At 36.0% G+C, this 25,623-nt stretch overlaps 1 protein-coding gene across 2 annotated transcripts in view; it reads left to right on the top strand.

Annotated features, from left to right (window-relative positions):
* mop (tyrosine-protein phosphatase non-receptor type protein myopic) overlaps positions 1-25,623 on the top strand; it is a 352,485-nt gene that overhangs the window by 112,774 nt on the left and 214,088 nt on the right. For both annotated transcript variants that reach the window (XM_090413257.1, XM_090413258.1), the window contains 2 exons: positions 3,242-3,307; positions 15,826-15,965. In XM_090413257.1, coding sequence (XP_090269383.1) covers positions 3,242-3,307; positions 15,826-15,965 — 206 coding nt within the window. The remainder of the gene's footprint in view (positions 1-3,241; positions 3,308-15,825; positions 15,966-25,623) is intronic.

Genomic DNA, 25,623 nt, shown 5'->3' with positions numbered 1-25,623 from the left:
ATTTGGTGGGAGCCACGTGAAGTGATGAACCTAGCTTGCCTTGTAAACTCAACTAGGTTCTGCAGTTGGTGTCATGGTGTGGGGCATGTTCTGTTGATACAAAACTGGTCCACTGATATTGCTGGAAGGTGAGGTGCCCGCCAAGGAATATTTGAACGTTGTTGCCAATCAAGTCCGTTCCTGCAATGTTGACTTTTTATCCAGCAGCGATGATTGTTTCGTGGATGACATTGCTACTGTCCATTGCAAGGATTGTTCAGCAAGCATGTTCAGCAAGCGACTTACACCATCTTCCCTAGCCATTACAAAGCCCAAACCTGAACTTCATCGAGAATGTATGGGACATGTTAGAAAAACAGATCTGGGAGCAAAGTCCTCTTCTGTCAAATCTGAGCCAGTTACTGTCTAGTAAACACCTGGTATGTTGTTGACATAGATTCCACGAGATGTTAGATTGCATCTATGCCAAACTGCATATGTCCTGTAATTCAGGATAAAGGAGGTCCAACATGGCATTAAATAAAAGTTTCTAATTCAGTGGTTGGTATGTGTACTAATGTACTGTAAGTGGCTAGAGTACATTAGTACCATAGGTGACGTGTTTGTCACAAATTAAAATGAGTCATGTGGATAGGCATGAACCTGATGTACTTACTACTATTCAGTCGCATTTCTTGATGTAGTATTGAACTATCGATTTGTTTAAACACGTATAACAATGATTCTAGCAATTATACATCACCAGTGTTTGGGATACAGAAATATTAGAATTAGAAAAATGGCCTCCTCTATAATACTCATTCTGTGGTTATTGGAAACATTTTTTAGGTCGACTTCCTAAATTATGATAAATTTTATAAAATTGCACTTTTAGCACCCTCTTGTATAATAATGAGATGGATCCAGTATTTTTTATTTATTTTTTTTTTTTTTTTACACTTTTTGTTTGCTTTTAAGCATGACAGCAGAGCCACAATTGCAAGTTAGCATATAATATTTTATTGGGATCATGATTTTTCACTTGTGAAAAAAATCACAAGTGTGCACATAGCTTTATAGCTATTGAATGTGCCTGGAGTGTGTACTGGACTAAAGTTGGTCGCTGACACTTCTGCTTTCATTAAGGTTATTTATCTATATCATTTATCCTTTCTCCTGTCACATAGAAATTTCTCTTGAATTGTCCTTTGCCAGCAATACTAACTACTTTTCATAATGAGATTTTGCCTATCTCACCATGGCTGTTACTCTCCAAGCCTGCTTGTCATTACTTTTCTCTTAGTATTGGATCTTCAACTTATTTAGTCTGTTTCAAAGTATTATTCATTCATTTAACAGAGGATTAGAGGCCACAGATATGAGAGAAAAATTTAGAAGTTAACAGATGGCAGAATCACACCAAAAATCAAGATTTTAAGAACAACTTGGCACTGTTGGAATTCATAAATGTGTGATCAGAGCTGATCTAAGGTGGCATGGTCACTTAAATAGAATGGAAAGGATAGCAGAACAGATTTTTGATGGCAGAAAAATACCTATCAGAGTAGTACCTTAAAGCATTGATTATATTGAATTTCTGACAAATAGCAGATTAATTGAGGGAAGAAAAGGAAAATGTTTGATAGAAACTCTTAATAATGTACACTTAATTATGTGGTACTATTATAGCATCTTGTTTTGTTATGTGCCATCCAATAATTTTTGACTATAGCATCATCCTTTGAAAATACATATCAGGAATTTGATGACTATGTAACTATATTGTAAAATATCCTGGTACCTAATGGACTGCTTATGTTCATTCTATAATTTTTTGAAAATAATTATTTGTTATTGAATTAAAAATAAATAATGTCATTTCCTTTCCACCAGTGGAAAGGAATATGTTTTATTTGAAAGGTATTTCTTTTCAGTGATGAATCACATGAAATACCACATGAAAAAGGAATTTTACTGTTTATTCTTGATACAGTTTCTTGTTCCATATGACATGCTTCAAGTTAAAAATAAAATTATAAATATTATAGTTTATATATATCAAACAACATTCAGACAACAATGAAAAATAAAATGTCTAATTCTCATCATATTCTAAACTGCATAATTTGTTTGAGAATATCAAATATGAATAATGTAAATTTTTGAGTTTTGTTGCGATGCAAAGGTTATGTAAAGTTTTAGAACTCTCCTTGAACTTATAGTGTAAGCAGTATAAGGCATGCCATTTGCTGCCAAAGTATACATAATGATTTTTATTTGTGACATAGAAAGCAAGGCCTGTTTTGTTTTTTTCTTTTCTCGACATCCTCATTCTGCTATGCAGATTTCCTCTAAATGACATTTTTGTCCTGCACGAATACCATATAATCAGTAGATTCTATATATAGACTCCTGTCTTTTTTTTTTTAGAGAGATTTGTAGTAATATAGCTGTAGTAAACATGTGGAGACAACTTTCTAATTTCATGGTTTGTGAGGTTTTTTCCCCTCTTAAATAAGCATGCCGTATGGAATGTGAAACTAGGTGAAAATGAACAGTAACTTTCTTGTTTTCATGTATTTTATTTTGGAATACATTTCAGAACGAACACTGCAGTTTTGCAGGCAAACAATCATGGCGAGTCCATGTTTCAAGTATAAATTAGTAAAGTGTTCTTTCCAAAGAAGCCTTTGTAAATAATAATTTCCTTAGCTCCTAACAACATCTTGAAGTTTAGCATCATTGCTTATATAGAGAACATAAGGTTTGGGGAAACGCCAGAGACTCTGCAAACTACATCCATATTCAGACAACAGTAATTTTGCTTAACACCAAACCACTTCTTAGCAGTATCACTAAAGCCTAAATCTCCATTCTTAGTTTTGCCAGAATGGAGTCTTTTAATCTGTATTGTAGTGTATTATAGTTTTCTTTTTTCTTTTTTTTTCCTGAAGTATCATGCCATAAGTAACATGAAACTAGTTAAAAATAAACAGTAATTTTTTGTATTTTTCATGTAGTGTATTCAAGAATACCTTTCAAATCAAGCTCTGTTTTGGCCAGAGAGTGTTTTTTTAACAAAGAACCCTACTCTGACATACTGTAAAAATTTCAATTTCATTTTATTTTTAAATTTTGTGCTCTGATTGAAGTATGTAGTTCACCTATTTTGATTTTAATGTTTGATCATTATTGTTGGAGTTAATTTATTTATACATATTTTATTAATGAATGTATTTTAATTCATTTATGGAAATTTTAGTGAAGAAAAAGCCAAACTTCTTCGATTAATTGCTGCAAAAATTGAAGATAAAGATCAGGAGTTAACGTAAGCAAATTGTTTTCGCCGCATTTGCAATTTAACTTAGTCTAGTTAATCAACTGTTTTATTAGCAAATATTTTATATTGACAAAAAGACACATTTCAGTTATCCATACTTTGGAAATTAAGTAATAAGATAATTTGACTCAGAGCTGTGTGAGTGTCATTCATCTTCAAAGAGAACAAATTGTACAAAGAATTATCTGGTAAACAGGGAATTAGCTGATGAATAACTTAAAAATAACAGATAACAGGGAGGCACAATTTAATAAAACAAGATCTAAGTGTGCTATGATTAAAGGATGAAAAATCTCAAAAATAAGAGTATCATTTTAGTCAGTTAAGTGTTCAGAGTTTGTCTCAGTCATAATTTTCACCCCTTCCTTCCTATCCACTAGACTGTAAATTGAAATCACCTTAATCATCACTGGACCCTTTCCAAATATTTTTTTATTCTTTTGAAAACCAAGCAATCAAATCTGTGCACAGTAATCCAGAGGAGGTAAATGAGATGAGGGGATTTATGGATGATAGTGTATAAAGACCTAAAATTTCTGGAACACATTGTGAAACATGTCAGGATAGCATAGGAAATTGTGGCATCAAAGCCTTACACAATGAAACTATAACATCCTTATTTCTACATGTCATTGTCCTTGGCATTATTGCCACAATTTCCTATGCTATCCTCACAGTTTTTGCAATGTGTTCCAGAAATTTTAGGTCTTCATACACTATCATCCATAGATCCCCTCATCTCATTTACTTCCTCTGCGATTTCCCCACAATCGTATATTATGCATTCTATCTTTGCGTCCTGAATTTTAAAACCTTATGATTTGTAATGTTGAACTATTTACTCTACTTACTTGCTATTCACTCAATCTATTGGCAAGTAAGTAGAGTAAATAGTTCAACATTACAAATCATAAGGTTTTAAAATTCAGGAAGCAAAGATAAGTTGCATAATATGCAATTGTGGGGAAATCTAGGATATTTGCTCTACTACTCATAGTTCTTCTCAGGTTTGTATAATCTGCAAACAGATGTATATTAACATACAAGTTAAATGGCAATGGCCCCAAACAGATCCTTTGGGCATACCATTAATGTGTTTCCTTTTCTGAGATGTCAGTAAGTTGTGTATGGTGAAGTGATATCTCTTTTGTCCAGTGCATTTTGTCACCTTGTTATAGTAAGTAAGTAGATTATTAAAGCACATTATCTTCCTTTAGCAAACCCACACTGTTCATCAAAGATGATGTTGCTGTTGTTGCCAATCCAATTCTGAATCTTCATCCTCATTAACTTCTCTGACAATTTAACCACAACTCCAGATATACAGATGGTCTAAATCAGGCATGGGCAATCTTTCCTAGTTCGATGGCCAAATTATCATTCTGTCTCCTAGTCGAGGGCCAGACCAAATTATTAAATAAAATAAATTAATATTAAATGAATTAAAACAAGTTGCTACTTCATATTTCATTTATTTGTAATATAATGCTTTGGTATAAAGCTCTACATACATTTTATAATATAATGAACGACATAACAATTTAATGTGAAGATTGGCCTTGTACTTCAATTTCGAGATTCAATTACATAATTATATAATTTGCCTTGTACTTCAATTACATAAATTTTATAATATAATGAACGACATAACAATTTAATGTGAATATTGGCCTTGTACTTCAATTTTGACACTATCAATATTGACGTTAATATTACTTAAGGATAATCGCATAGAATTTTCGAGGTTTTTGTCCGTTATTCTTGTCCGAATTTTTGATTTATTGTATTTCATCCTCGAAAAAAACTGTTCACACATATATGTGCTGCCGAAAAGACAAATGATTTTTCTTGAAAAGGCACGTAAATTTGTATATTTTTCTTCCACCAAATAAAATTTATAAAAATCTGTCAAAGCAATGTTGTTAAATTGTGATTTTAGCAGTAAATTCGCCTGAAGCTCAATAAGTTCCATCTGTAAGTTTTCTGGCACATTATTTACATCAGCAACCATCGGACGAGCATAGCGAATGTGGAGTCTTTGTTTTTGAAGTCGGCAAACCTTGTATCAAATTGCTCTATTAGTGCCTTCAGTTCATCTCCATAACAATTTATAAGGGATATTTTTATGAGTTTGCTAGGGTAGAAAAATTATAACAATTTTTAGCTCTTATCTGACTTTCTAACAATATTAGTTTATTACAAAAAGCTCTAACATGTCCATGCAGTTCATGAACCAATTGTCCTTATTTTTGCAATTTAAGATTCAGTTCGTTTAGGTATCCGGTGACATCTACAAGAAATGCTAAATCACACACCCACTCATCATCTTTTACTTGGTTAATTGTGTTTCCTTTTATGTCCATAAAATCTGCAATGTCTTGTCTAAGATCATAAAATTTTTTTAACATTTTACTTTTACTCAACCACCTCACTTCACGATAATAAGACACATCTTCATAATCCGAAAATAGGTCTGCCAAATACTCCTTAAATTGGCAGTGATTAAGTGCACGTGACTTAATAAAGTCAATACTGGCTACTACAACTTCCATAACATTTGTGAATTTAATCGATTTTGCACACAGATTTTGTTGGTGGATAATGCAGTGAAAATTTGTTAAATTTTCCAGGTGGATCTGTAGTTCTATTGCTCTTTCATGAACTATTCCAATAAATCTCTTCTGTGCACCAACCATTGCAGGGGCTCCATCAGTGCATATGCCAGATAGTGAACTCCATTTAAGCCAAAATCTCTCGAAGACTGTGTTGACTGTTTCAAATATATCTTCACTGGTAGTTGTTCCATTTAACGGTCGAAGCGCCAATAATTTTTCTGTGATGTTGAAATCTGCATCATCTCCTCGAATAAATATTGCTAGTTGTGCAGTATTGGAGGCATCAGTGCTGTCATCCAAAGCAATTGAAAATGCTTCCAATCTAGCAATCTTCTCTTTTAAACTTTTTTTGATATCATCAGCCATAATTCCTATCCATCGGACAAAAGTACGTCTCGACAACGAATATTCTCAAAGTCTTTTTTCTTTTCAGGACATATTATACTTGCAACATTCAGCAGACATTCTTTGATAAATTTTCCTTCACCAAATGACTTGGAATGCTTAGCGATTTTTTCGCTTACCACAAAGCTGGCTTTGACAATGCTGTGGTGCTGTGTTCTTTGCTTGTTGAACATTTGCTGCTGGGTATCCAAGTTCTTCTTCAACTTCTGTATTTCATCTTTTTGTAGTTGTCCATCAATTTTTGGGTGATCCGCATGTCTCGAAGTAAAGTGTCTCTTCAAGTTGTATTCTTTGTTGACAGATAGGGATTCGTTGCACAGCAAACATACAGGCAAACCTTTATTCAGAATAAAATAATAATCCTCTGTCCAGTTGTCTTGAAATTGATGATTCTCTGCATCTGCTTTTCTTTTTTTTTTTTTTTGCAATAACCCCTGTCATTGTCCCAAATTTATAAGTGATATTCAGAACTTGCAAACAAAACTGTCTTCTACACCGCAGGCACTGAACAGAACGCAGCATCAACGCAGGCACCGAACAGAACATAACATCAATGCACACACGGAACAAAACACAACACCAACACAAGTACCAAGCCGACACGTTGTAACACGTTCACACACGCCGCTAGTCAAAGTGAGAAAGAGACCTTGGTTGGAGAAAACATAGTGAGTTTTGCGCAAGTCATACGACGTCAGCTTAATGTGAGTTAGTAGAACACACCATGTTTTCTCCCACCATGAATCAGACAAACTTCGCTGAAATAGATTAGGGCTGGATCCGGGCCAGGGGTTGCCCATATGTGGTCTAAATTCACAGCCTTAGTGTTATCAGCTCCTTTATGAAGCAGAACAGTTTTGCTCTCTTTTCACTTCTTGTATGTCAGCCAATGAGTATATACAAAGAATTAAGTGTTTCTTGGGGAAGAATGATTGTTGACTGTCATAATTGGAAATGCACAATTGCAGCATAATGCTGCAATTATGCATTTTCAATTATGAAAGTCAACAATCATTCTGTCCAAAACTGTAGACTTCTAGGATTGCATAATTGCATTCTCAAAAGTCTGCAGTTGGTAACATGCTGAATTAATGAAAGTTCACAATGCTAGGTCCAAAGATATGACAAGGTAGGCCTGAAATACTGACTGGAGCCACTGCGTTTTAGAAGGTTATTTCCCTGTTAATGTTTCACACTCATTTTATTTATAATTTTCCCTTTATCGACTGTGCCATTTATGTTAAAGAGTGAGCATGTGAGATTCTTAAACTCTGATAGAATAAATGCTATCTCCCCTTTTACCTAACCGGTATTCTTGTGTCATTCATGGCTTAAATCTTAAATTAACATAAATTCAATTCTTTATCCTTCATTGGTTAGATATCTTCAGGTTCATCAATTTTTTTTTCCCGGAGGGGGGGGGGGAGATTAGTGCATTGACATTCAGCATGACTGTTGTTTTTTTACATAATAATGAAGCTTGTTAAGTTTTTTACGATGTTTAATTTAACTATGAACATATGTACAAGAAATGACTACTCAGAAAATTCCATGTAATCATTCGTGTTCTAGCGGGATGTAGGTAGTGCGATCTTGGAGGATAATCTCCATTTTTCGATTATTTTCTGTGGCATTGCCCTTATCCGCTCTAGTGATGACAATACTTTTGTCTTTCCGTAATTTTCTGAGAGCAGTGAGTTGGCCGGACGATAAATTACTTTTTTGGCGACAACAACTGGATAAGGACGTTGGCGATGTCAAACTAGAACATGATCCGACAAAAACACAAGTTAAAAAAATTAAACTTACTTAAAAAAGTATCTTCTTGGCCTCCGGACATTATGAAAAACTCAAACCTTTCTGTTCCTAACCTCCTGGCTTCCAAAAACATGACAGTCATTCCATATCCTTCCTGAATACCTGACCTTGTCCCCTGTGACTTTCCTTTAAAACAGGGTGAAATTTCAGCTGAATAGGCACATGACTGAGGAGATCCAGATAGAATTGCAAGAGGACTTCCAGGGATGCATGGAATCATTCTGGGATCACAGTAAACATGACGCAAGGGGAACTACTTTGAAGGACAGTGGAAACTAGGAGGTACTGTTAATTTTTTATGGTTAAATTCCCCGAGCTCTTTGGATACACATCATATTCACCAAGGCAACAAGCTCAACCTCTTACTCCTAGCATTTGCATACAGACATAATAATTTACCTTGATGCTTTCTTTTGTATACTCACTACTGCAGTCTTCATGATCCAGGTGGACAACTTTCAGGTCTATATTCATATTTAATGCTGCACTTATACAAACATCCTTGCATATCATAAGTCTGAACTGGACAAACACACAATCATCCTTTCATCACATTCACCTCCAGAATTGGTCATTATGAATGTTTATGCCTACAATTATGCAGTGGTGTAAGTTAAATCACTCGGCTACTCACAGATATATTACCTCTAACCTACTTGCCAAATTAGCCACTTTCTGTGACCTATTAGGTTAGAAATTTGGGAAAAGATGTGATGGACAAGGCAGACTTTGCCTTGGCCATCATGATCTGCCTAAGATGAGGAAAGTTTTTGTTTCCCAAAGTGCTTTTTACTTTGTCTCCCAAAATTTTCTCCATATTCTATGATTATGGTATTAATGAATGGGAAGGGGGGGGGGGAACATTCCTCATGCTAAGATTCCCAAAACATTACACAAAAAATTAATTTTTCTTATGAACCTATACCTTAATGACTTGATGCCCAGATAGAATTATGATGGTATTGCTGTTTGAAAAATCATTTCTTCAGAAGATACTACAGAACTGTAAAAGGAATTCTCTCCTGATAATACAGTGACACCAATCTGTTCTTAATGCAGATTATTTCATATGGAGAGTTCTTCCTCCAAGAAATTAAAAAGCACTTTACTTCTATGGGATAATTTCTCTCTCTTTCCTTGGCAATTATTTTATAGATTTATTTATAAGTAATGGAAAACCGATCTCAATGACTCAGACATATGTAACATGAGAACCCGGAGGGTATTATCCAAGATAAATGCGTAATCATCTTTAGGAGATTATGCATAATGGAGCAGTGGCTTAGTAAAAAAATATGAAGATGTGATGTTTCATGTGATGTGTTATTTCAGAATCTCATTTCCCTTGGCTGTAATACTGTTTCCTGTCTTCTGATATAAACTTTTACATAGAACACATAAAACAAACATTTTATGTGGTGGACTCTTTTACCAGGGATGTAGGTATTGGGAATAAAAGAAAGAGGGATAGGCAGGCTTGGAAAAGCAGAACATGAATCTTTATGCAACAAGTGATGTAAAGCAGTCATACAAGTCATAGGAAAAATTTGATAAGAATACAAAAAAAAAAAAATGTGATATGGATAGCAAGGTAGCTGGTAAACAGATACCAAAGAGTAGTATATGAAGGCACAGAAGCTCAGCGACAGCAGGCGACTAGCAATATCACAAGACTCAATGCATGGGCCACTGCTTTTTAATTTGTACATAAATCACATAGAAAATTATTTGAATCGAAATATCCAGTTATTTGTTAATGAACCAACTTGGGTAGAGAACTTTACAGAATGATTTAAACAGGCTGACAGTATTAGCAAAAGATAACAGATTTAATGTGTGAAAAAAATGGAAAGTTATGTATTTTGGAGTGAAAAGGTTACAAATTGTGTACTACAGTGATATAACTACCCAAGAAATTGGTGAAACCACAGATTTTTTTTTTTGGGGGGGGGGGGAGTATAATAAGTTGAAGTTCAAGGGGCATTTTGCAAAAGTGACCAAGGCAGCTCATACTTGGTTATTGAAGGACACACTAACCAGTAGAGATAAGGAAGTTATCATTCCTTTTTTACAAAACTTTGATACAGCCACATCTAGATTACTGAGCAAGATGGTAAGAAGTCTGTGGCAAAAGTTGGCTGATAGCCAGAAAAGAGGGGTTATGACAGAAATGCAACTCTGATAGTAAAGTGAAATGGTGTTGTAGGATTGCTGAAGAATAAATTTTTCTACACTTGGTTGTAGGGGGTAGAACAAGAGATCATCCCTGGAAATTGTGTAAAAGTGTGGTTAACAAGGCTCTCAAGACTAGTAATTTGCTTGGAGAGAGGCAAATGAGTGGAACGAGTTCTTGAAGTTTGTTGCGAGTTCTGTGTCACCAAATTCATTCGAGTAGAACTTATGTAGCCTTGCTTGCTTTTGCATTTTCCAGTCGTGCTTCTCAACTGTCATCCAGAACACTCTTAATTATTGACAGGCATTTGTCCATCCTTGAAGCATTTGTACCACAAAAAAAGTTTTGCTCTGGCTCATGGCTTATAGCATTATCATTAAATGCTTAATTAAGCATTTAGTTGGTTTCTGCAACAGTTTTTTAGGTTGAAGCAAAATTTGATGAAGATTCTTTATTCCTTAAAATTTTCAGTTTCAGTTGAAGAAAATTGCCATACCCCTAAAATATGACATTACAAAAATGCACATAACCCAAGAATGCCATCTCTAAGGCTGCTGGCTGTTGACATAATGATTCACAAAGGTATTGCTCACCCCTTATAGCAAAAGAAGGCCATATTACACCCAGTTCATGTGCATATTCACATTCCCTGCACTTTAACTTTTGACTAGCACCTCATACATTAGTCTCAGGTTATTGTCATTATTGTGATCTGACTTGGGCAGATATATCAACTGGTATTGAGTGTCAAGGGTACAGTATTTTTAGGAAGGATAAACAAGATACAAGGGTGTGTGTGTGGGGGGGGGAGTCTGCCAATAATATCAGATGATTTGAGTCCAGTTAGGGTAGAAAGCTATGAGTACAGTATTAGGAACAATTTTCCATTTAGCAGTGAGTTTGAAGCTATCTGGTGTGAGGTGGAGTCTAACAAGATCAAATACATGGTGGAGTGCTGTTATAAATCTTGGGGATCAGTTGCTGGTGACAAGAAATGCGTTGCTGAATATACGTAAAGGATTACTTGTTGAGTCAATCAATCTGAAGATTGTTGGTTGGAGTACCATTGCTACTTTACTAGGGAATATTGTAGTTTCTTGTTGTTTCCTTGGCCAACAGTAAGTATTTTATGTCAGTGGATGTGTGCTTGTACTCAGAGGGTTGGTTTGCTTATTTTCCAGAGTTTCCGGAAGGGGGAACCCTCCACCTCTGTATGAGGCTGGCTGACTCAACTTTGAAAAGTCTAATAATGGTTCTTTGTATTAGATGGGATTTGAACTCAGGTCTTTCCAATCAAAGGGCTCTGTCAAAACCAACTGAGCTACCAGGGCTCTACCTAAAATGTACTGAATAATTAATCATTATTGGTGACTGTAATTATGCAAACATTGATTGGACATCATTGAAATCTTGTGAGAAGAATGAAGCCAAATTTAGTGAGCTGTTGCGAGAATTTCTTAAGCAGTATGTAACAGAAGAAACTGGATGTTAAAGAGTGCTAGATTTGATTATAGTGCCGGGGGGGGGGGGGGGGGGTTCAGTTAAAGATGCGACTGTTCTGCCTCTAGGTGGTGACAGTGATCCTGTTGCATGCTTAACTACAAAGCAGGAAATTATGACCATTTGTTGAGAAGAACTAAGTTCAATCCCATGGTATCGCTAGATGGGAAATATTAAAAAATATATCAGTGATGCAGTATCGAAATGTATTTCTAGAGTTCAAAGAATAAATAAGGTGGGGGTAAAATGGATGTGTAATTTTATTAAGCAAAAGGACCTTAAGATGATGTGGAAGGAATACTATGTGCATAATGAGGATGTCAGTTAAGAAAACTGTAAAAACTATAAAGCACAGGCCAGAAGAGTTGCAACTATTGTACAGAAAGCATAGTGTAAGTATGTAAAGAAACTGGCTCTGTCAACTAAAGACAACCTCAAAAAATTCTGTTATGTTGCAAGTAAAAGAAGGAATGATTATTGAATGTAAAAGATATCGTATGTGTCAGATGCAGAAGAGATTATGACTAATGAATGCACATTTGCTGAAAGCTGTTGACCTGGTGTATGCGACATAGAGCTTAATGCTCATTTTTCATTGGATGAAGAAACTCTAGAGCAGTTGCATAAACTGAATAAGAATTTGTCAATAAGGACTTGTGGGATATTAGCATGGATACTAAAGTGTTCAGCTGTACTGGCTGTACTTTTGACCTAGCCATGCAATTTTAGTCTGAGTACTGGGAAGATTCCACAGGAGTGGAAAAAATGTATGATAGTCCCATTTATCACAAGGGTAGTGCAAAGGCTGATGCATTTGTCAACCTCCCAGTATCTCTGGAGTGGTTATGAAGATTTTGGAAAAGTTGGGTTAGAACTTGCATGCAAAAATGGATTAACAGAAAATCTGTACTTTGCATTGAACAACATGTGTTTACTAGGGGCAAGTAATGCTTGAGTAACTTGTTTGCATTTTGTAATAATGCTGCAATTGAGTTAAACAAGAAAATTTATATACCATGATACTTTTGGAATTTGCTAAAACTATTAACAGGATAGCATGGTATGCTGTTAGATAATTTGGAGGATATGGTATTGAATTTTAACTTGGATAAGGAGATGGCTGGCTAATAGATTAAAAAAAAGGTTTCTATCATTGTCATCATCATCATCGAATTCCTGACATGTACTTTCAATGGGGTGTACAGGGTATGATAGTACTACATGAAAAATTTACATCATTACTAACTTCCTATCTACAATTTTTCTCGAGATCAGTCTGTTACTTGTCAAGACTCCAATATTATCAGATCTTATATTTCTGTGGTCTAAGGCACTTTGTACCCTATGAAACCACCTATATCTTGGTCTTCCTCTGGATTGTTTTCCTGCCAACCTGGCAGAGAACACTTGTTTTGCCAATCTTTCCTCGCTCATTCTGTTTAAATGACCAAACCACCTGAGATTAGCTCTGCTAACACATTTCTGGATGCTGACACTGTCTAATTCTTTACTAATATCCTCGTTTTTAATATGATATTGCCATTGATGCCATCTGTTCACGCCTCTAATCTTTCTCAGGACTCTCATATCTGGTCTCTAGTCTTTGGTCAAGTGTTTTACTTCTGACTCAGCTCTCAGATCCATAAGTTAAAACTGGTTTGAACACTGTCTTGTATACAGCTAATTTAGTGTTCCGACTAATTTCTCTCTTATTCCATATGAATTTATTCAACTGACTCCGCACCATACATACCAGCTTTGCTGATTCTGTTGTCTATTTCCATATTTAATTTACCATCTTCAGTAAAAATCGTGCCTAAGTAGCTGAAATGTTTTACTTGTTCCACAGGTTCTCCATTCACAACACAGTTGACATTTTCAACGATTCTACCTATTTTCATTGTCTTTGTCTTTTTATTGCTGACCTTCATACCATATCTATTACAACAGTTATTCAATTTAGTCAGGGAATCTTGCAAACTTGTAGCAGATTTATAAAAAAGGTTTCTATAGGATTTAAAATGACCAGTTTCTTTCTCATCTAGCCCATTTCATTTGCTCAAATGAATATCTTTTACAACATGAAAGGACTGATCATTTCTTTAAATGGCTATGATAAATCTATTATTAATAAAATACTAAATAAATTTTTACCTGCACAATCCTCTTCTGAAAATGAAACCCAAAAGAAATACTCTTTTTTCATTTCCTTCTCCTCTTTTTAAGAAACCATCTCCCCTCCTCCCTCTTTCCCTTCTACCAAAGACCATATGTATCCCTGGTCTCAGTTACAGTGGTCAGGTTGATCTGCTGAAGTAAGATACGAGACATGAAGAATATACAGCTTACATCTTTTTCTGAAAACATATAATGTATTGATTGCGTCACCTTAGCATTACCATTGACTCTGTATCAAGTGTAATGGTAATTCAACTCATTTTCTTCAAATTTATGAGATTATCCAAGTAATCTTATGAAGTTTGTCCAACTGTATTTGGAGGTATTACTTTTCACATTTGTAATGAAAATTTTTATTTCTAGGTATTTTAAGAGTCATGGGTGAAATTGTCAGTTATTTTTTGAATCATGTTAGTTGTAGCTAACCTGGTTGGCTGAGTAAATATCATTTTTGCTCTCCATACTCTTTAGGACTGAGGCCTGATGAAAGAATTGTTGACCTCAATCAATAATTCTTACTAATGTGTGATGGGTTTACAACCTTTTATTCATGGTATACACATAAAAATTTGGAGGCTGTGTTTTTAATTATTGATACTTTTTGAAGAAATGCATCAGAGAAACAAATGTTGTGAGCACCTGTTGGTATGATCTCGTTTACATTATACTTTTGGGAAAGATGATATGCAGTAAAATCTTTGGAGATAGGATTAACTATTCAAGTATAATTAGATTTAATTAGCTGTAACAGATCTTTGGTCATAATATATTAATTGAAGATTAGATAAATACATTTTATCTTCATTGAAAAAACCTTGGTGCAGCTATTTTGCCATGCAGCACTCAGATGAGTAAAAAATACCATATTTAAATAATACTATTTGTATGGGGGAAAGGGAAAGAAATATATTCTAGGTATTTTTCAAAAGAGATAAAAAAAAAAAAATTAAAAAAAAAGACTAGACTGAATTGGTATTAGAATGAGTTTCCTCTACTTAAAACCAGGAAAACTAGTATTAGAATGCACAAAAAATGCTACTGGGATCCAAATCAGTGGATAGTGCTATATCAAAATATTATCTCATTAATAGGTGTTAACCCCCGAACCGGCCACGACGTCTGTAGACATCGTGGTTGGTTCTGGATACAAAGCTCTAAAACCCATTCAGTAACATGGATAAGAAATGCAATTTGGTGTCACTATTTCATCCACATTGGCCGGTATGGAGGTTAATCCAACATTGATGCAATCATGAATAATACTCTACATCCAGTGTCTCAGAGATGGTCAGTTTCTGCACTTTCTTCTACACATAACTCTATGGTTGCTGTTCAGTAGAACTAGAGTATATATCCCATTTCTGCTAAATCTGCAATACATAATCAACAGGTGCCAAACACCCATTTTACAGTTGAATAGCTGATTCATTAAACCTACTATTCCTATTCCATCTTCCTTGGTTTGTGGAACAGCCTTCCAAATGAAGTATTCTCCAAAAACAACCTAGTTCTTCAAAAGAATATCAACAGATTACTTTTTTCTTGATTCTTTCCCACACATGGCATTAATTTATTATAGGCTTTTGTGGCCTTTGATATGTAAAAGTGGTAATTTTTTAAAATATATATTGAAATACAAGATAATTATTTTATCATTATTTTCAATATAGAATAAAAATAAACAAGAAACAGATCTGTGAGATACTCTGAACATGGCAAATAGAATTAAGGTAATTTAGAACTGATTGCTGATCTCGGTTGCTGTATAATTTTCATAGAAGCATAAATCTTTTTTAAATTAAAAATTTTTTTTACAGGACATACATGTCATCTCTACAATTAGATAAAAGTATGCTCACTCCTAAAGCAGATGTCATCCCTGAAGAACTTTTAGAGAAGTGTGCTGCAATGAGTGTCAAACCCACTGCTATTAATGATCTTGCTGAAATGCTAGAAGGTATTTTTTTTTGTTTATCTTGTAATACTGTTCCAAGTTGAATAATGCTGCTGACTTTGCTTTTTTGAACTATTCACTGATCTTTTAGTTATATTGGAAGTATATTCTGTGTGGTTTGTATAATGGAGGTTATGGCACAAGTGGTTTTCTGAAACTCAATTTTGTTATGCATTCTCGCATCAGGCCACATTCATATGGGCTTACAGGCCATAACATTATCAAGATTTTTAACAAGATATGTGTGTCTAACAAGCTGTTGTATGTGATATACGAGAAATTGTGGCATTTGGTAAATAAAGTGGCAAGCAAGCCAACCCCCCCCCCCCACACACACACACACACATGCACAAAACTGATAGTTCTGAATTTCAGACTCTGGACTAGAGAAATTTATTGATTTCAGAACATACAAAAACGATATTATTACAAATATTCACTTTGGGAACTACTAATTGATATAAATGTTAATGTGAAAAGATTATAATCATTTTATCTTTTTAAGAAAGACAAAAGATAATAATAAACCTACAAACAGCAGCAAATCATAGCTAGAGTTGAACAAGGGTGTAATTCATTTCTACAAAATGTGCAAAATGTAGATATGCCATAATGGATAATTTACACCACAGAAACCTTGTCATTAAATGTGCATATTACTCATCATTCATTTCAAGCAGAATAGATATTTATTTCACTGCACAGCTGAGGAGCTTCTTTATTATTTCATTTCATGAAAACCATAATAAGGAATCTTAAGACCCTCCCTGTTTTAGACACCTTCAAGTTTTATAACCACCCAAATGGATATATGAATGAAAGATCAATTAATTTTTACTCCATGTGTAATAGTATCCAAATGTTATTACAGTTTCAATAGGTACTTCTTTCATCCTTATTGATGAGTAAACACATCAGGGCTGGTGATTAGTGGAGTGATAAAGTTAACTCTGCATCATCTCATTTTTCTGTTTTTTACTTAGTTTTTAAAGTATGCTGATTGTAAATAAACACTCTTTAATTTCCTGTCAACACTCTTTAAACTTCCCCCAATATAGCTGATAAAATAGAGATAGAAACAGGCTGATATACTAAATTATAATAAACAACTAAGCTGCAATTTTACCAAAGTAGAAAAATTAGCTTGTAAATCTCTAATAAATAACAAAGACAGTTATCACCAAAGCAGACAAAGGTAATGCTAGTCATTCTTGATCGCACGATTTTTGGAATTTATGGATTCCAAATTTTTGGAATTTATGGATTCCAAATTTCTGGAATTTATGGCCTGCCAAAAATACACAAAACAAATGCACCAATATGACTGATAGTAGAAGGAATCAACAGCCCTGGAAGACAAGACTGAAAATCTGAAAACAAATTTGAAAAGTTCCAGTAGCTGACTTTTCGCTGTTTGCCCTGGTTCCCTGGAGTGCACCATGAGAAGGTGAGGATTGGACATTAGGTCAGAAGACCTGGTCAGTTCTCCGCATTCCTTTAAAGACTATGTGGAGGTCTCCTCTCAGTTATACAGCTTTGACCCTTAAGCACCCCTTAGAGAATTATCATTATTATTATTCAGGCCTCCATGGAGTCCAGAGATTCATCATGGGAGGTTCTTCAGAAACACACAGTCTATCATACCACTCCTTGAACTCATTGACCATTCTTGCTCTCACCACTCTATCAGGTAATGCATTCCATGGTTCAACCACCCTCCATGCAAAGAAACCACTCCTCACCCTCTTGCTCACAGCTTCCTTTCGTATTCCAGGGATGGTCCCTTGTCATCACTCATTCCTGCTGTTCAACCAAGCAAAAAACTCCCTAGTGTCTACCAAACTCTAGGATGATAACTCTTTTATCTCTGCAGGTCAGTGTCCTTCTCATCATTGCTGCATTCCTCAGGGTTACCTTCACCATCTTTGAAATATGCTCCCTGAATTTCAGTTTTCTATCAGTCATCACCCCCAAATTTCTTGTCTCCCCTACTTCCTCCAGTACAACTCCTCCAATTGAGTATGCAGTCTCCCATCGATGTATCCCAAACTTCAAGACTTTACATTTTGCTGCTTTAAACCAACATCCCCCATTCATTTGCCCATCTGTCCAGTTTATTCAAATCCTCTCGAAGGGCTGCCACATCTGCAATATTACTAATAACCCTTCCCAGCTTCGCGTCATCCGCAAACAACTGAATATCCCCTTGCAATCCATTGACAATATCATTGATATAAAGGTTAAACAACACAGGTCCCGGTACTGAGCCCTGTGGAACCCCATTTGTAACCTCTGCCTCCTTGATATTGCTCCACCATACACAACTCTCTGATGCCTGTCAGACAGCCAAAACTGAATCCAGTCGACTAACCTGACATCTGAACCCATGTGCTGCGACTTAATTCTCGTAGACAGGCTTATACGTTGGTTATGCATTATTAAAACACTTAAGGAATAGAACAACATAGTTAAGAATATAAATTAAATTAAACTTTAATAAATATTTTCCGATATTTCGGCAATGTCACATTGCCATTTTCTAAAGGAACTTACAAAAAAGTTACGTGCACGTAGGCATTACAATACAGAAACTGGGAATGAAAAGATGAAGCTATTGTTCTCCTAACAGTCCTGATGGTGCCCTCTAGCGGTCTAAGTAGGTGTTCTTGGCCGTTGGGCTGAAGGTCTGCAGATGTAGGTCTCCCAAATTTGGGGCAGTCGTATACACCCAAATTTGTTGAGGTTTGGAGAATTTCTCAGGGCTGAGGCTGATTCCATAAAGAGTCTTTCAAATTTGTATTTGCTATGGTGTATCACTGTAGCTTTCTTCCACCGTATTCTGTGGCGTGTATCCAGAGCATGGTCTGCAAGCCCAGAATGACTGTATTTGTGAAAACGGATGTAGTCCTTGTGTTCCGAAATTCTGATATTCGCTGTCCTGCCTGTTTGGCCAAAGTAAGACAGTTTACAACTGCAAGGGACCTGGTAAACACCAGGTAGGTCTAGGGGAAGTGGTTGGTCTTTAGTGGAGCGGATGAGGGATGCCAATTTTCTGTAAGGTTTGTAACAGGAGGTCAGGTCATGTTTTTTTAAGATTTTGGTAATCTTTTCCGAGGTGCCTCGGATGTAGGGAATGGTGATGGATTTAGAGTAATCCTTGTTGTGGGGGGAGGGAGGGGATCTGTTTGTAGGTTCTAATATTTTTTAGATTTTTTTGGGGGTGGGTAGCCATTGGCTGAGAAAGTGTTGAGGATGTGATTTAGTTCAGTGTTTAGGGCCAAGTTGTTTGAACAGATTAGTTTAGCCCTGTTGTATAGTGTTTTCACTACTCCATATTGTTGTGAGGGGGGGGGAATTGTTGGTGAATGTATCTGCCTGTATGGGTGGGTTTTCTGTAAACTGAGAAAACCAAGGATCCATTAGGCTGGCGGGTGACTAGTGTATCTAGGAAAGGGAGGCTGTTGTTTTCCTCTTTTTCCAGAGTGAATTTGATTCTGGGGTGTTGGTTGTTTAAGTGTGTTAAGAAGGAGAGAAGTGTTTCAGAGCCATGTGGCCAAATAGCGAACACATCATCAACGTTGCGAAGCCATATGGTTGGTTTTTGTGGGGCAGAGGCTAAGGCTTTTTCTTCAAAGGTCTCCATAAAGAAATTGGCCAAGGGTGGGGAGAGTGGTGAACCCATGGCTGTCCCCTCTATTTGTTTGTAGAATTTTCCCTGCCAAACGAAATAGCCTGAGTTCATTGTGAACTGAAATAAGGCTGAGATGTCGGGAGAAAATTTAGCTTGGATTAGCTCTAAAGTTTCCTTGAGTGGGACATTTGTAAATAAAGAGGACACACCAAAGCTGACCATTATGTCAGTATGTTGGAGTGTAAGGTTTTCTATGCTGGCTTTGAAATGGGCTGAGTTTTTTTATGTGTGATGGTGTGTTGCCAGTATAGTGTGTGAGCTCTTTGGCCAAATGTTTAGCTAATTTGTATGTAGGGGAATCAATGCCATCCACTATGGGACGTAATGGCACATTTTCTTTGTGTATTTTTGGGAGTCCGTAAATACGGGGGGGGGGGGGGTATAGAGTTAAACGGCTTTAATCTGTTGGTAACTTCTACAAGCCAAGAAGTGACTCTCTTAAGGAACCTGTGAAGTTTTCTAATTTGAGAATTGGTGGAATTGTAATTATTATTATTATTACCACCCTAAGACCTCATGGAGTCAAAGACTCATCTGGGAATTGATAGGGAGGTAAGTGGCCCAATCTAATAGAAGAGCATTCAGCTTACCTGTGTAGTCCTTTTGGTTAAGTAATACAGTTGCATTTCCCTTATCCGCTTTGGTGATAGCTAAGTCTTTATTATTTTTCATTTCCTGTAGAGCTTTATATTCCTTGTTTGATATGTTGGTTTTTGGTGGTCTTGCTTTGGAAAGGACATAGGCTACATCCAGTCTTACACTGTTGGCCGACTTGTTGTGGAAGGTGGCGGATTCCGTGTTCGATCTGGATCATAATATCCTCACTAGGTATTCTATTGGGAGCAATGGCAAAGTTGTGTCCACGTGCCAGCGCGTTGAGTGCTTCAGGCTTTAGGGTGACTGAAGAAAGGTTGATTACCGTGTTGGTAGCAGGTTTTGGAAAGACGGTAGAGTTCTTTTTTAATTTTTCGAACTTTTTCATCTGTCGGCCTCGTATTTTTTTTAATTCTTTTTCGGCAGCGGTACATGAGATGTCATGTAAAATCGACCAAAGTTCGTGGTTCAAAGTGCGCGAAAGTTCATCTCCGACGGCACGAATAGCTTCGTTAATGTCCGCTAAGAGCGACCGCGTGGCGGTGATCTGTTCGCATAGCAACGCGTAGCTAGCGCGGTTATATATTCGGAGAGCTTTTTGTGACACAAACCGGTGCTTAAATTTCTCACAGTTCGGGATTACTTTATTATCCCGGCAGCGTTTCAGGAACGCTAGACGATTTAATTGTCTAGACAGCTTCAATTTCAATTTACCGTATTGGTGGGCCTTCCGTGCGATTGTATCTCCGTGGATGATGTTGATTCTCGTAGACAGGCTTATACGTTGGTTATGCATTATTAAAACACTTAAGGAATAGAACAACGTAGTTAAGAATATAAATTAAATTAAACTTTAATAAATATTTTCCGATATTTCGGCAATGTCACATTGCCATTTTCTAAAGGAACTTACAAAAAAGTTACGTGCACGTAGGCATTACAATACAGAAACTGGGAATGAAAAGATGAAGCTATTGTTCTCCTAACAGTCCTGATGGTGCCCTCTAGCGGTCTAAGTAGGTGTTCTTGGCCGTTGGGCTGAAGGTCTGCAGATGTAGGTCTCCCAAATTTGGGGCAGTCGTATACACCCAAATTTGTTGAGGTTTGGAGAATTTCTCAGGGCTGAGGCTGATTCCATAAAGAGTCTTTCAAATTTGTATTTGCTATGGTGTATCACTGTAGCTTTCTTCCACCCTATTCTGTGGCGTGTATCCAGAGCATGGTCCGCAAGCCCAGAATGACTGTAAGTCTTAGCCCAGAATGTCTTAGCGGACATTAACGAAGCTATTCGTGCCGTCGGAGATGAACTTTCGCGCACTTTGAACCACGAACTTTGGTCGATTTTACATGACATCTCATGTACCGCTGTTGAAAAAGAAAAAGAACTCCCTGGGTACCTTTCCCATATTCAGACTTTCATTGAAAGCCAGGTCAACGGAACTGTCAGTTCTCTATCACATTCTCTCAAAATCCATGATGAAATATTATCCAGTCCCCCCAGCTTTACTGATATCCAGAGTACTCAGTATTTTTTTGAACACACTCTCCTCTTGCACCTCTAAACCTCATATATACAGAATACAGAGACAAATGTAAGAAAGCTAAACAAAAGACATGCGAAGTCATGGGAACACAGAAAATTAATATCAGGAAGATGGCAAAATATTCTAGAGGCTGTTGAAAAGCTCAGAAATTGAGGAAAGAGTTCTGTAAAAGGAATTAGAGATGATAAAGGTGGCATGAAAACTGTAGAAAAAGATATCCTTGATGTATGAAATAATTGCTAAATGAACCAAGCAGTGAAGCACAGTGATAAAAAACAGTCAACAAGCATATAGTCAGAAATACATATCTATATTTGAAGTGGAATTAGCCATCAAAAGCCTGAAATAAGGAAAAGCAATGGTATTTGACAATAGTAGATGATATTTGACTAGAAATGCTTGAGTATGGAGGTATAAAAGTCTTGCAGTGGCTGCACTGCATATTTCAGAAGGCCTGGACAGAGGGACGAATTACAGATTGTTGGAGTAGAGCTCTCATAATACCCATTTATAAAAAGGGAAATAAAACTGAAATTCCTCTTGTGAGTGTTCCTGGTAAGGTTTATGCAAGTATACTTGACAAACGGTTGAGAAGAATTGTGGAAGGGAAGCTTGGTGAAGAACGAGCTGGATTCAGACCAAATAGATGCTGTTAGGATCAGATTTTCACTTTACAACAAATAGTTGAGAAACAGCGAGAATATAATAGATCCGTATTTCCTGTATTTAAGTTTTTTTTTAGGCCTGCAAAAGGTATATGACAAGTTGCCAAGAGAAAAGCTATTCAAAATGCTACAGGAAGTACAGAAAGATGGTTTGATGTTAAATCTGGTATCAGACAAGGATGTACATTATCCCCCTCTGTTATTCATTATCTATATGGATCACGTTATGAAGGAAAGCAGTATTAAACCCTGATATCAAAATTGGAGATGTTAATCTTGGCTCTTTTCTTTATGCAGATGATGTTATACTTCTAAATAAATGCAGTACAAGTCTGCAAGATTCCGTGATTAAATTGAATAACTGTTGTAATAGATATGGTATGAACGTCAGCAATAACAAGACAATGAAAATAGGCAGAAGCATTGAAAATATTAACTGCATTGTGAATGGAGAACCTAAGTAAAACATTTCAGCTACTTAAGCACGATTTTTAATGAAAATGGTAAATTAAATATGGAAATAGACAACAGAATCAGTAAAGCTGGTATGGTAGGAAGTCAACTGAATAAATTTATATGGAATAAGAGAGAGAAATTAGTTAAAACACTAAATTAGCTGTATACAAGACAGTACTCAAATCAATTTTAACTTATGGATATGAGTGCTGGGTTAGAAATAAAACACTTGACCAAACACTAGAGACCGCAGATATGAGAGTCCTGAGAAAGATTATGGGCGTGAACAGATGGCATCAATGGCAATATCATATTAAAAATGAGGATATTAGGAAAGAACTTGACATTGTTAGCATCCAGGAATGTGTTCACAGATGTAATCTCAGGTGGTATAGCCACTTAAACAGAATGGGAGAGGAAAGATTAGCAAAACAAGGGTTCTCTGCCAAGTTGGCAGGAAAACGACCCAGAGGAAGACCAAGATATAGGTAGATTGATACAGTAAAAGGTGCCTTAGACGATAGAAATATAAAACCTGATGATGTTGGAGTCTTGACAGTAACAGATTGATTTGGAGGAAAATTGTAGATAGGAAGTTAGCAATGTAAGTTTATCATGTAGTGCTAAAATAATATCCAGTACATCCCCATGGTGGTAGATGTCAGGAATTTGATGATGATAAGAAGGCTGTGGTATAAAGAAAAAACTGCTACTTGTTAGACGCTTAAATTAGCAGACTTGGATATGAATAACAAACTTATTCTGTGAAATGTTCTCGTATTATTGGGTTGGGGGAGGGGGACATGGCTATATATAATGGTGTGACTATCTACAAAATTTCTCTTCAGGTATACTTTTCATCATTAATTCTATGTTCTAGAAATAATCATCAAATTCCTGATAAGTACTCTCATGCAGGTTTATGAAATACCATAATAGCACATGAAATGTTTATGATATTAATAACATCTTATTGACAGCTTTCCTTTAAATTAGTCTATTTTTCAAACCCTCAGTGTCTGGTGATATCTTATATTTTATATAAGATATAGTTTGCAGCATGGTCTATAATATGGCGAACAGTTGATACTCTCTTGCAATTTTGGCTTTGGTTATGCCTGCTTCATACTTATTTATCATATGCAACTTATCTTCTAAGCTGATCATTCTACGTTTCTTCCTTCTTGATAGCTGTGGACTTGATATCATCTTTGTTTCTTTTAGCATTCATTGTAGGGGTAAATAAGAAGAGAAATAAATATCCACATGTACTTCAGGCAAAGGCGGACAGTTACTGGTGAGTGGTGATTAGGTGCCGTTGGATAAAAACGAAGCATTACAAGAGAGCGATACTTGGAGAGCGGTGACTCGAACTGGTTGCATATGTAGTGGGCTACATCTCGTGGCCATGATAATTGGAATTTGGAGTGCAATAATTGGAATTTTGGTATCAAATTATAAATCGTGATAATCGAGGTATTCCTGTATACCATCATTTTCATAAAGAGATGAGCATAGAGAAAGAGCCGAGATGAATATTATCTCCAATTTTGATATCAGGACTAAAGCCACTTTCTTTCATAATGTGATCCATATAGATGAATAATAACGGAAATAGTGTACACCGTTGTTGCAATTGTGACACAATCTGCATGGCATTAAGCATCATTTCTCTGGCTAGCAATGGAGAATGCCTAGAAAAATAGCAACTAGAAAGCTGAGAAGGAAAACATAATGTTGGGAGAGGTACACTTAAGGAATGATAATGGAAATTTTATTTACTTTTGTTAAGAATTTGTTCGATTGAGGTAAAGGAACTGTTGATAATTCATTCTGTGATTGGAATAGAAGAAACTAACATGTACTTCCATCATGTTATGTAAGATAGGGTGACCAGACGTCCCTTTTTTAATGGGATTCTCTTCCTTTTTTAGACTCTGGTCCTGTTGTCCTGACAAAACCTTTCATGAGACACCTATTGTCTCTTTTTATTAACTTTAGTCTCGTTTTGCCCCTTTTTTGAATTTGTGGCATGACTTCATTCTTGTATGTTCGAATATGGAAAGGATAATGTCTCTGCTGTTGACATGTGATGGATTGAGATCGAAAACATGCATGCCATGATGATTATCGACTGTTATGAATGTACTCTCTCTCTCTGCAATAGGATAAAAATGCTGCAACCAGTGGCAGCACTGCTGCATTCGGGCGGTAACAAGGTTACTTTGTCTACCATACCATTGTTTTGTGCTTCTTATGCTGGTCTGTTAGTAATTGTGAAAGTTAAAGTGAGTATATATTGTGAGTGGTGATATTTCATCCAGATTTTATCATGTTGAAAAGGAAGTGTAATTTCACTCAAGATTTAAAAGAAGAATATCCCTTCTTGAAAGCCGACGAAACAAGAAGCAAGTTGCAATGTACTGTGCATCGTTTGGTTTTTCAATTGAACATGGAGGTTGTTCTGATATAAAAACAGCATTTGATGAAGCAAAAACATAAATTGGCAGCTGCTGCTTGCAGTACAAGTGAAGATGTTACATCATTTTTCACGAAAAATTCAAAAGGGAAATTAACTGACGAAAGTAAATGTCTTGCAGCTCAAGAAGGTTTGTTTGCGTTTCATGCAGCGAAACATAACCTTTCTTCGAGGTCAATGGACTGCACCTCTGCAATGGTGAGAAATTTATTTCAAAAGAAATTTACATGTG

This window comes from Typopeltis vanoorti, chromosome 2 (genome assembly GCF_054136105.1).
Source record: "Typopeltis vanoorti isolate ZY-2024b chromosome 2, IOZ_Tvanoo_1.0, whole genome shotgun sequence".
Taxonomy (NCBI): domain Eukaryota; kingdom Metazoa; phylum Arthropoda; class Arachnida; order Uropygi; family Thelyphonidae; genus Typopeltis; species Typopeltis vanoorti.
This window is presented reverse-complemented; position numbering and strand designations above follow the sequence as displayed.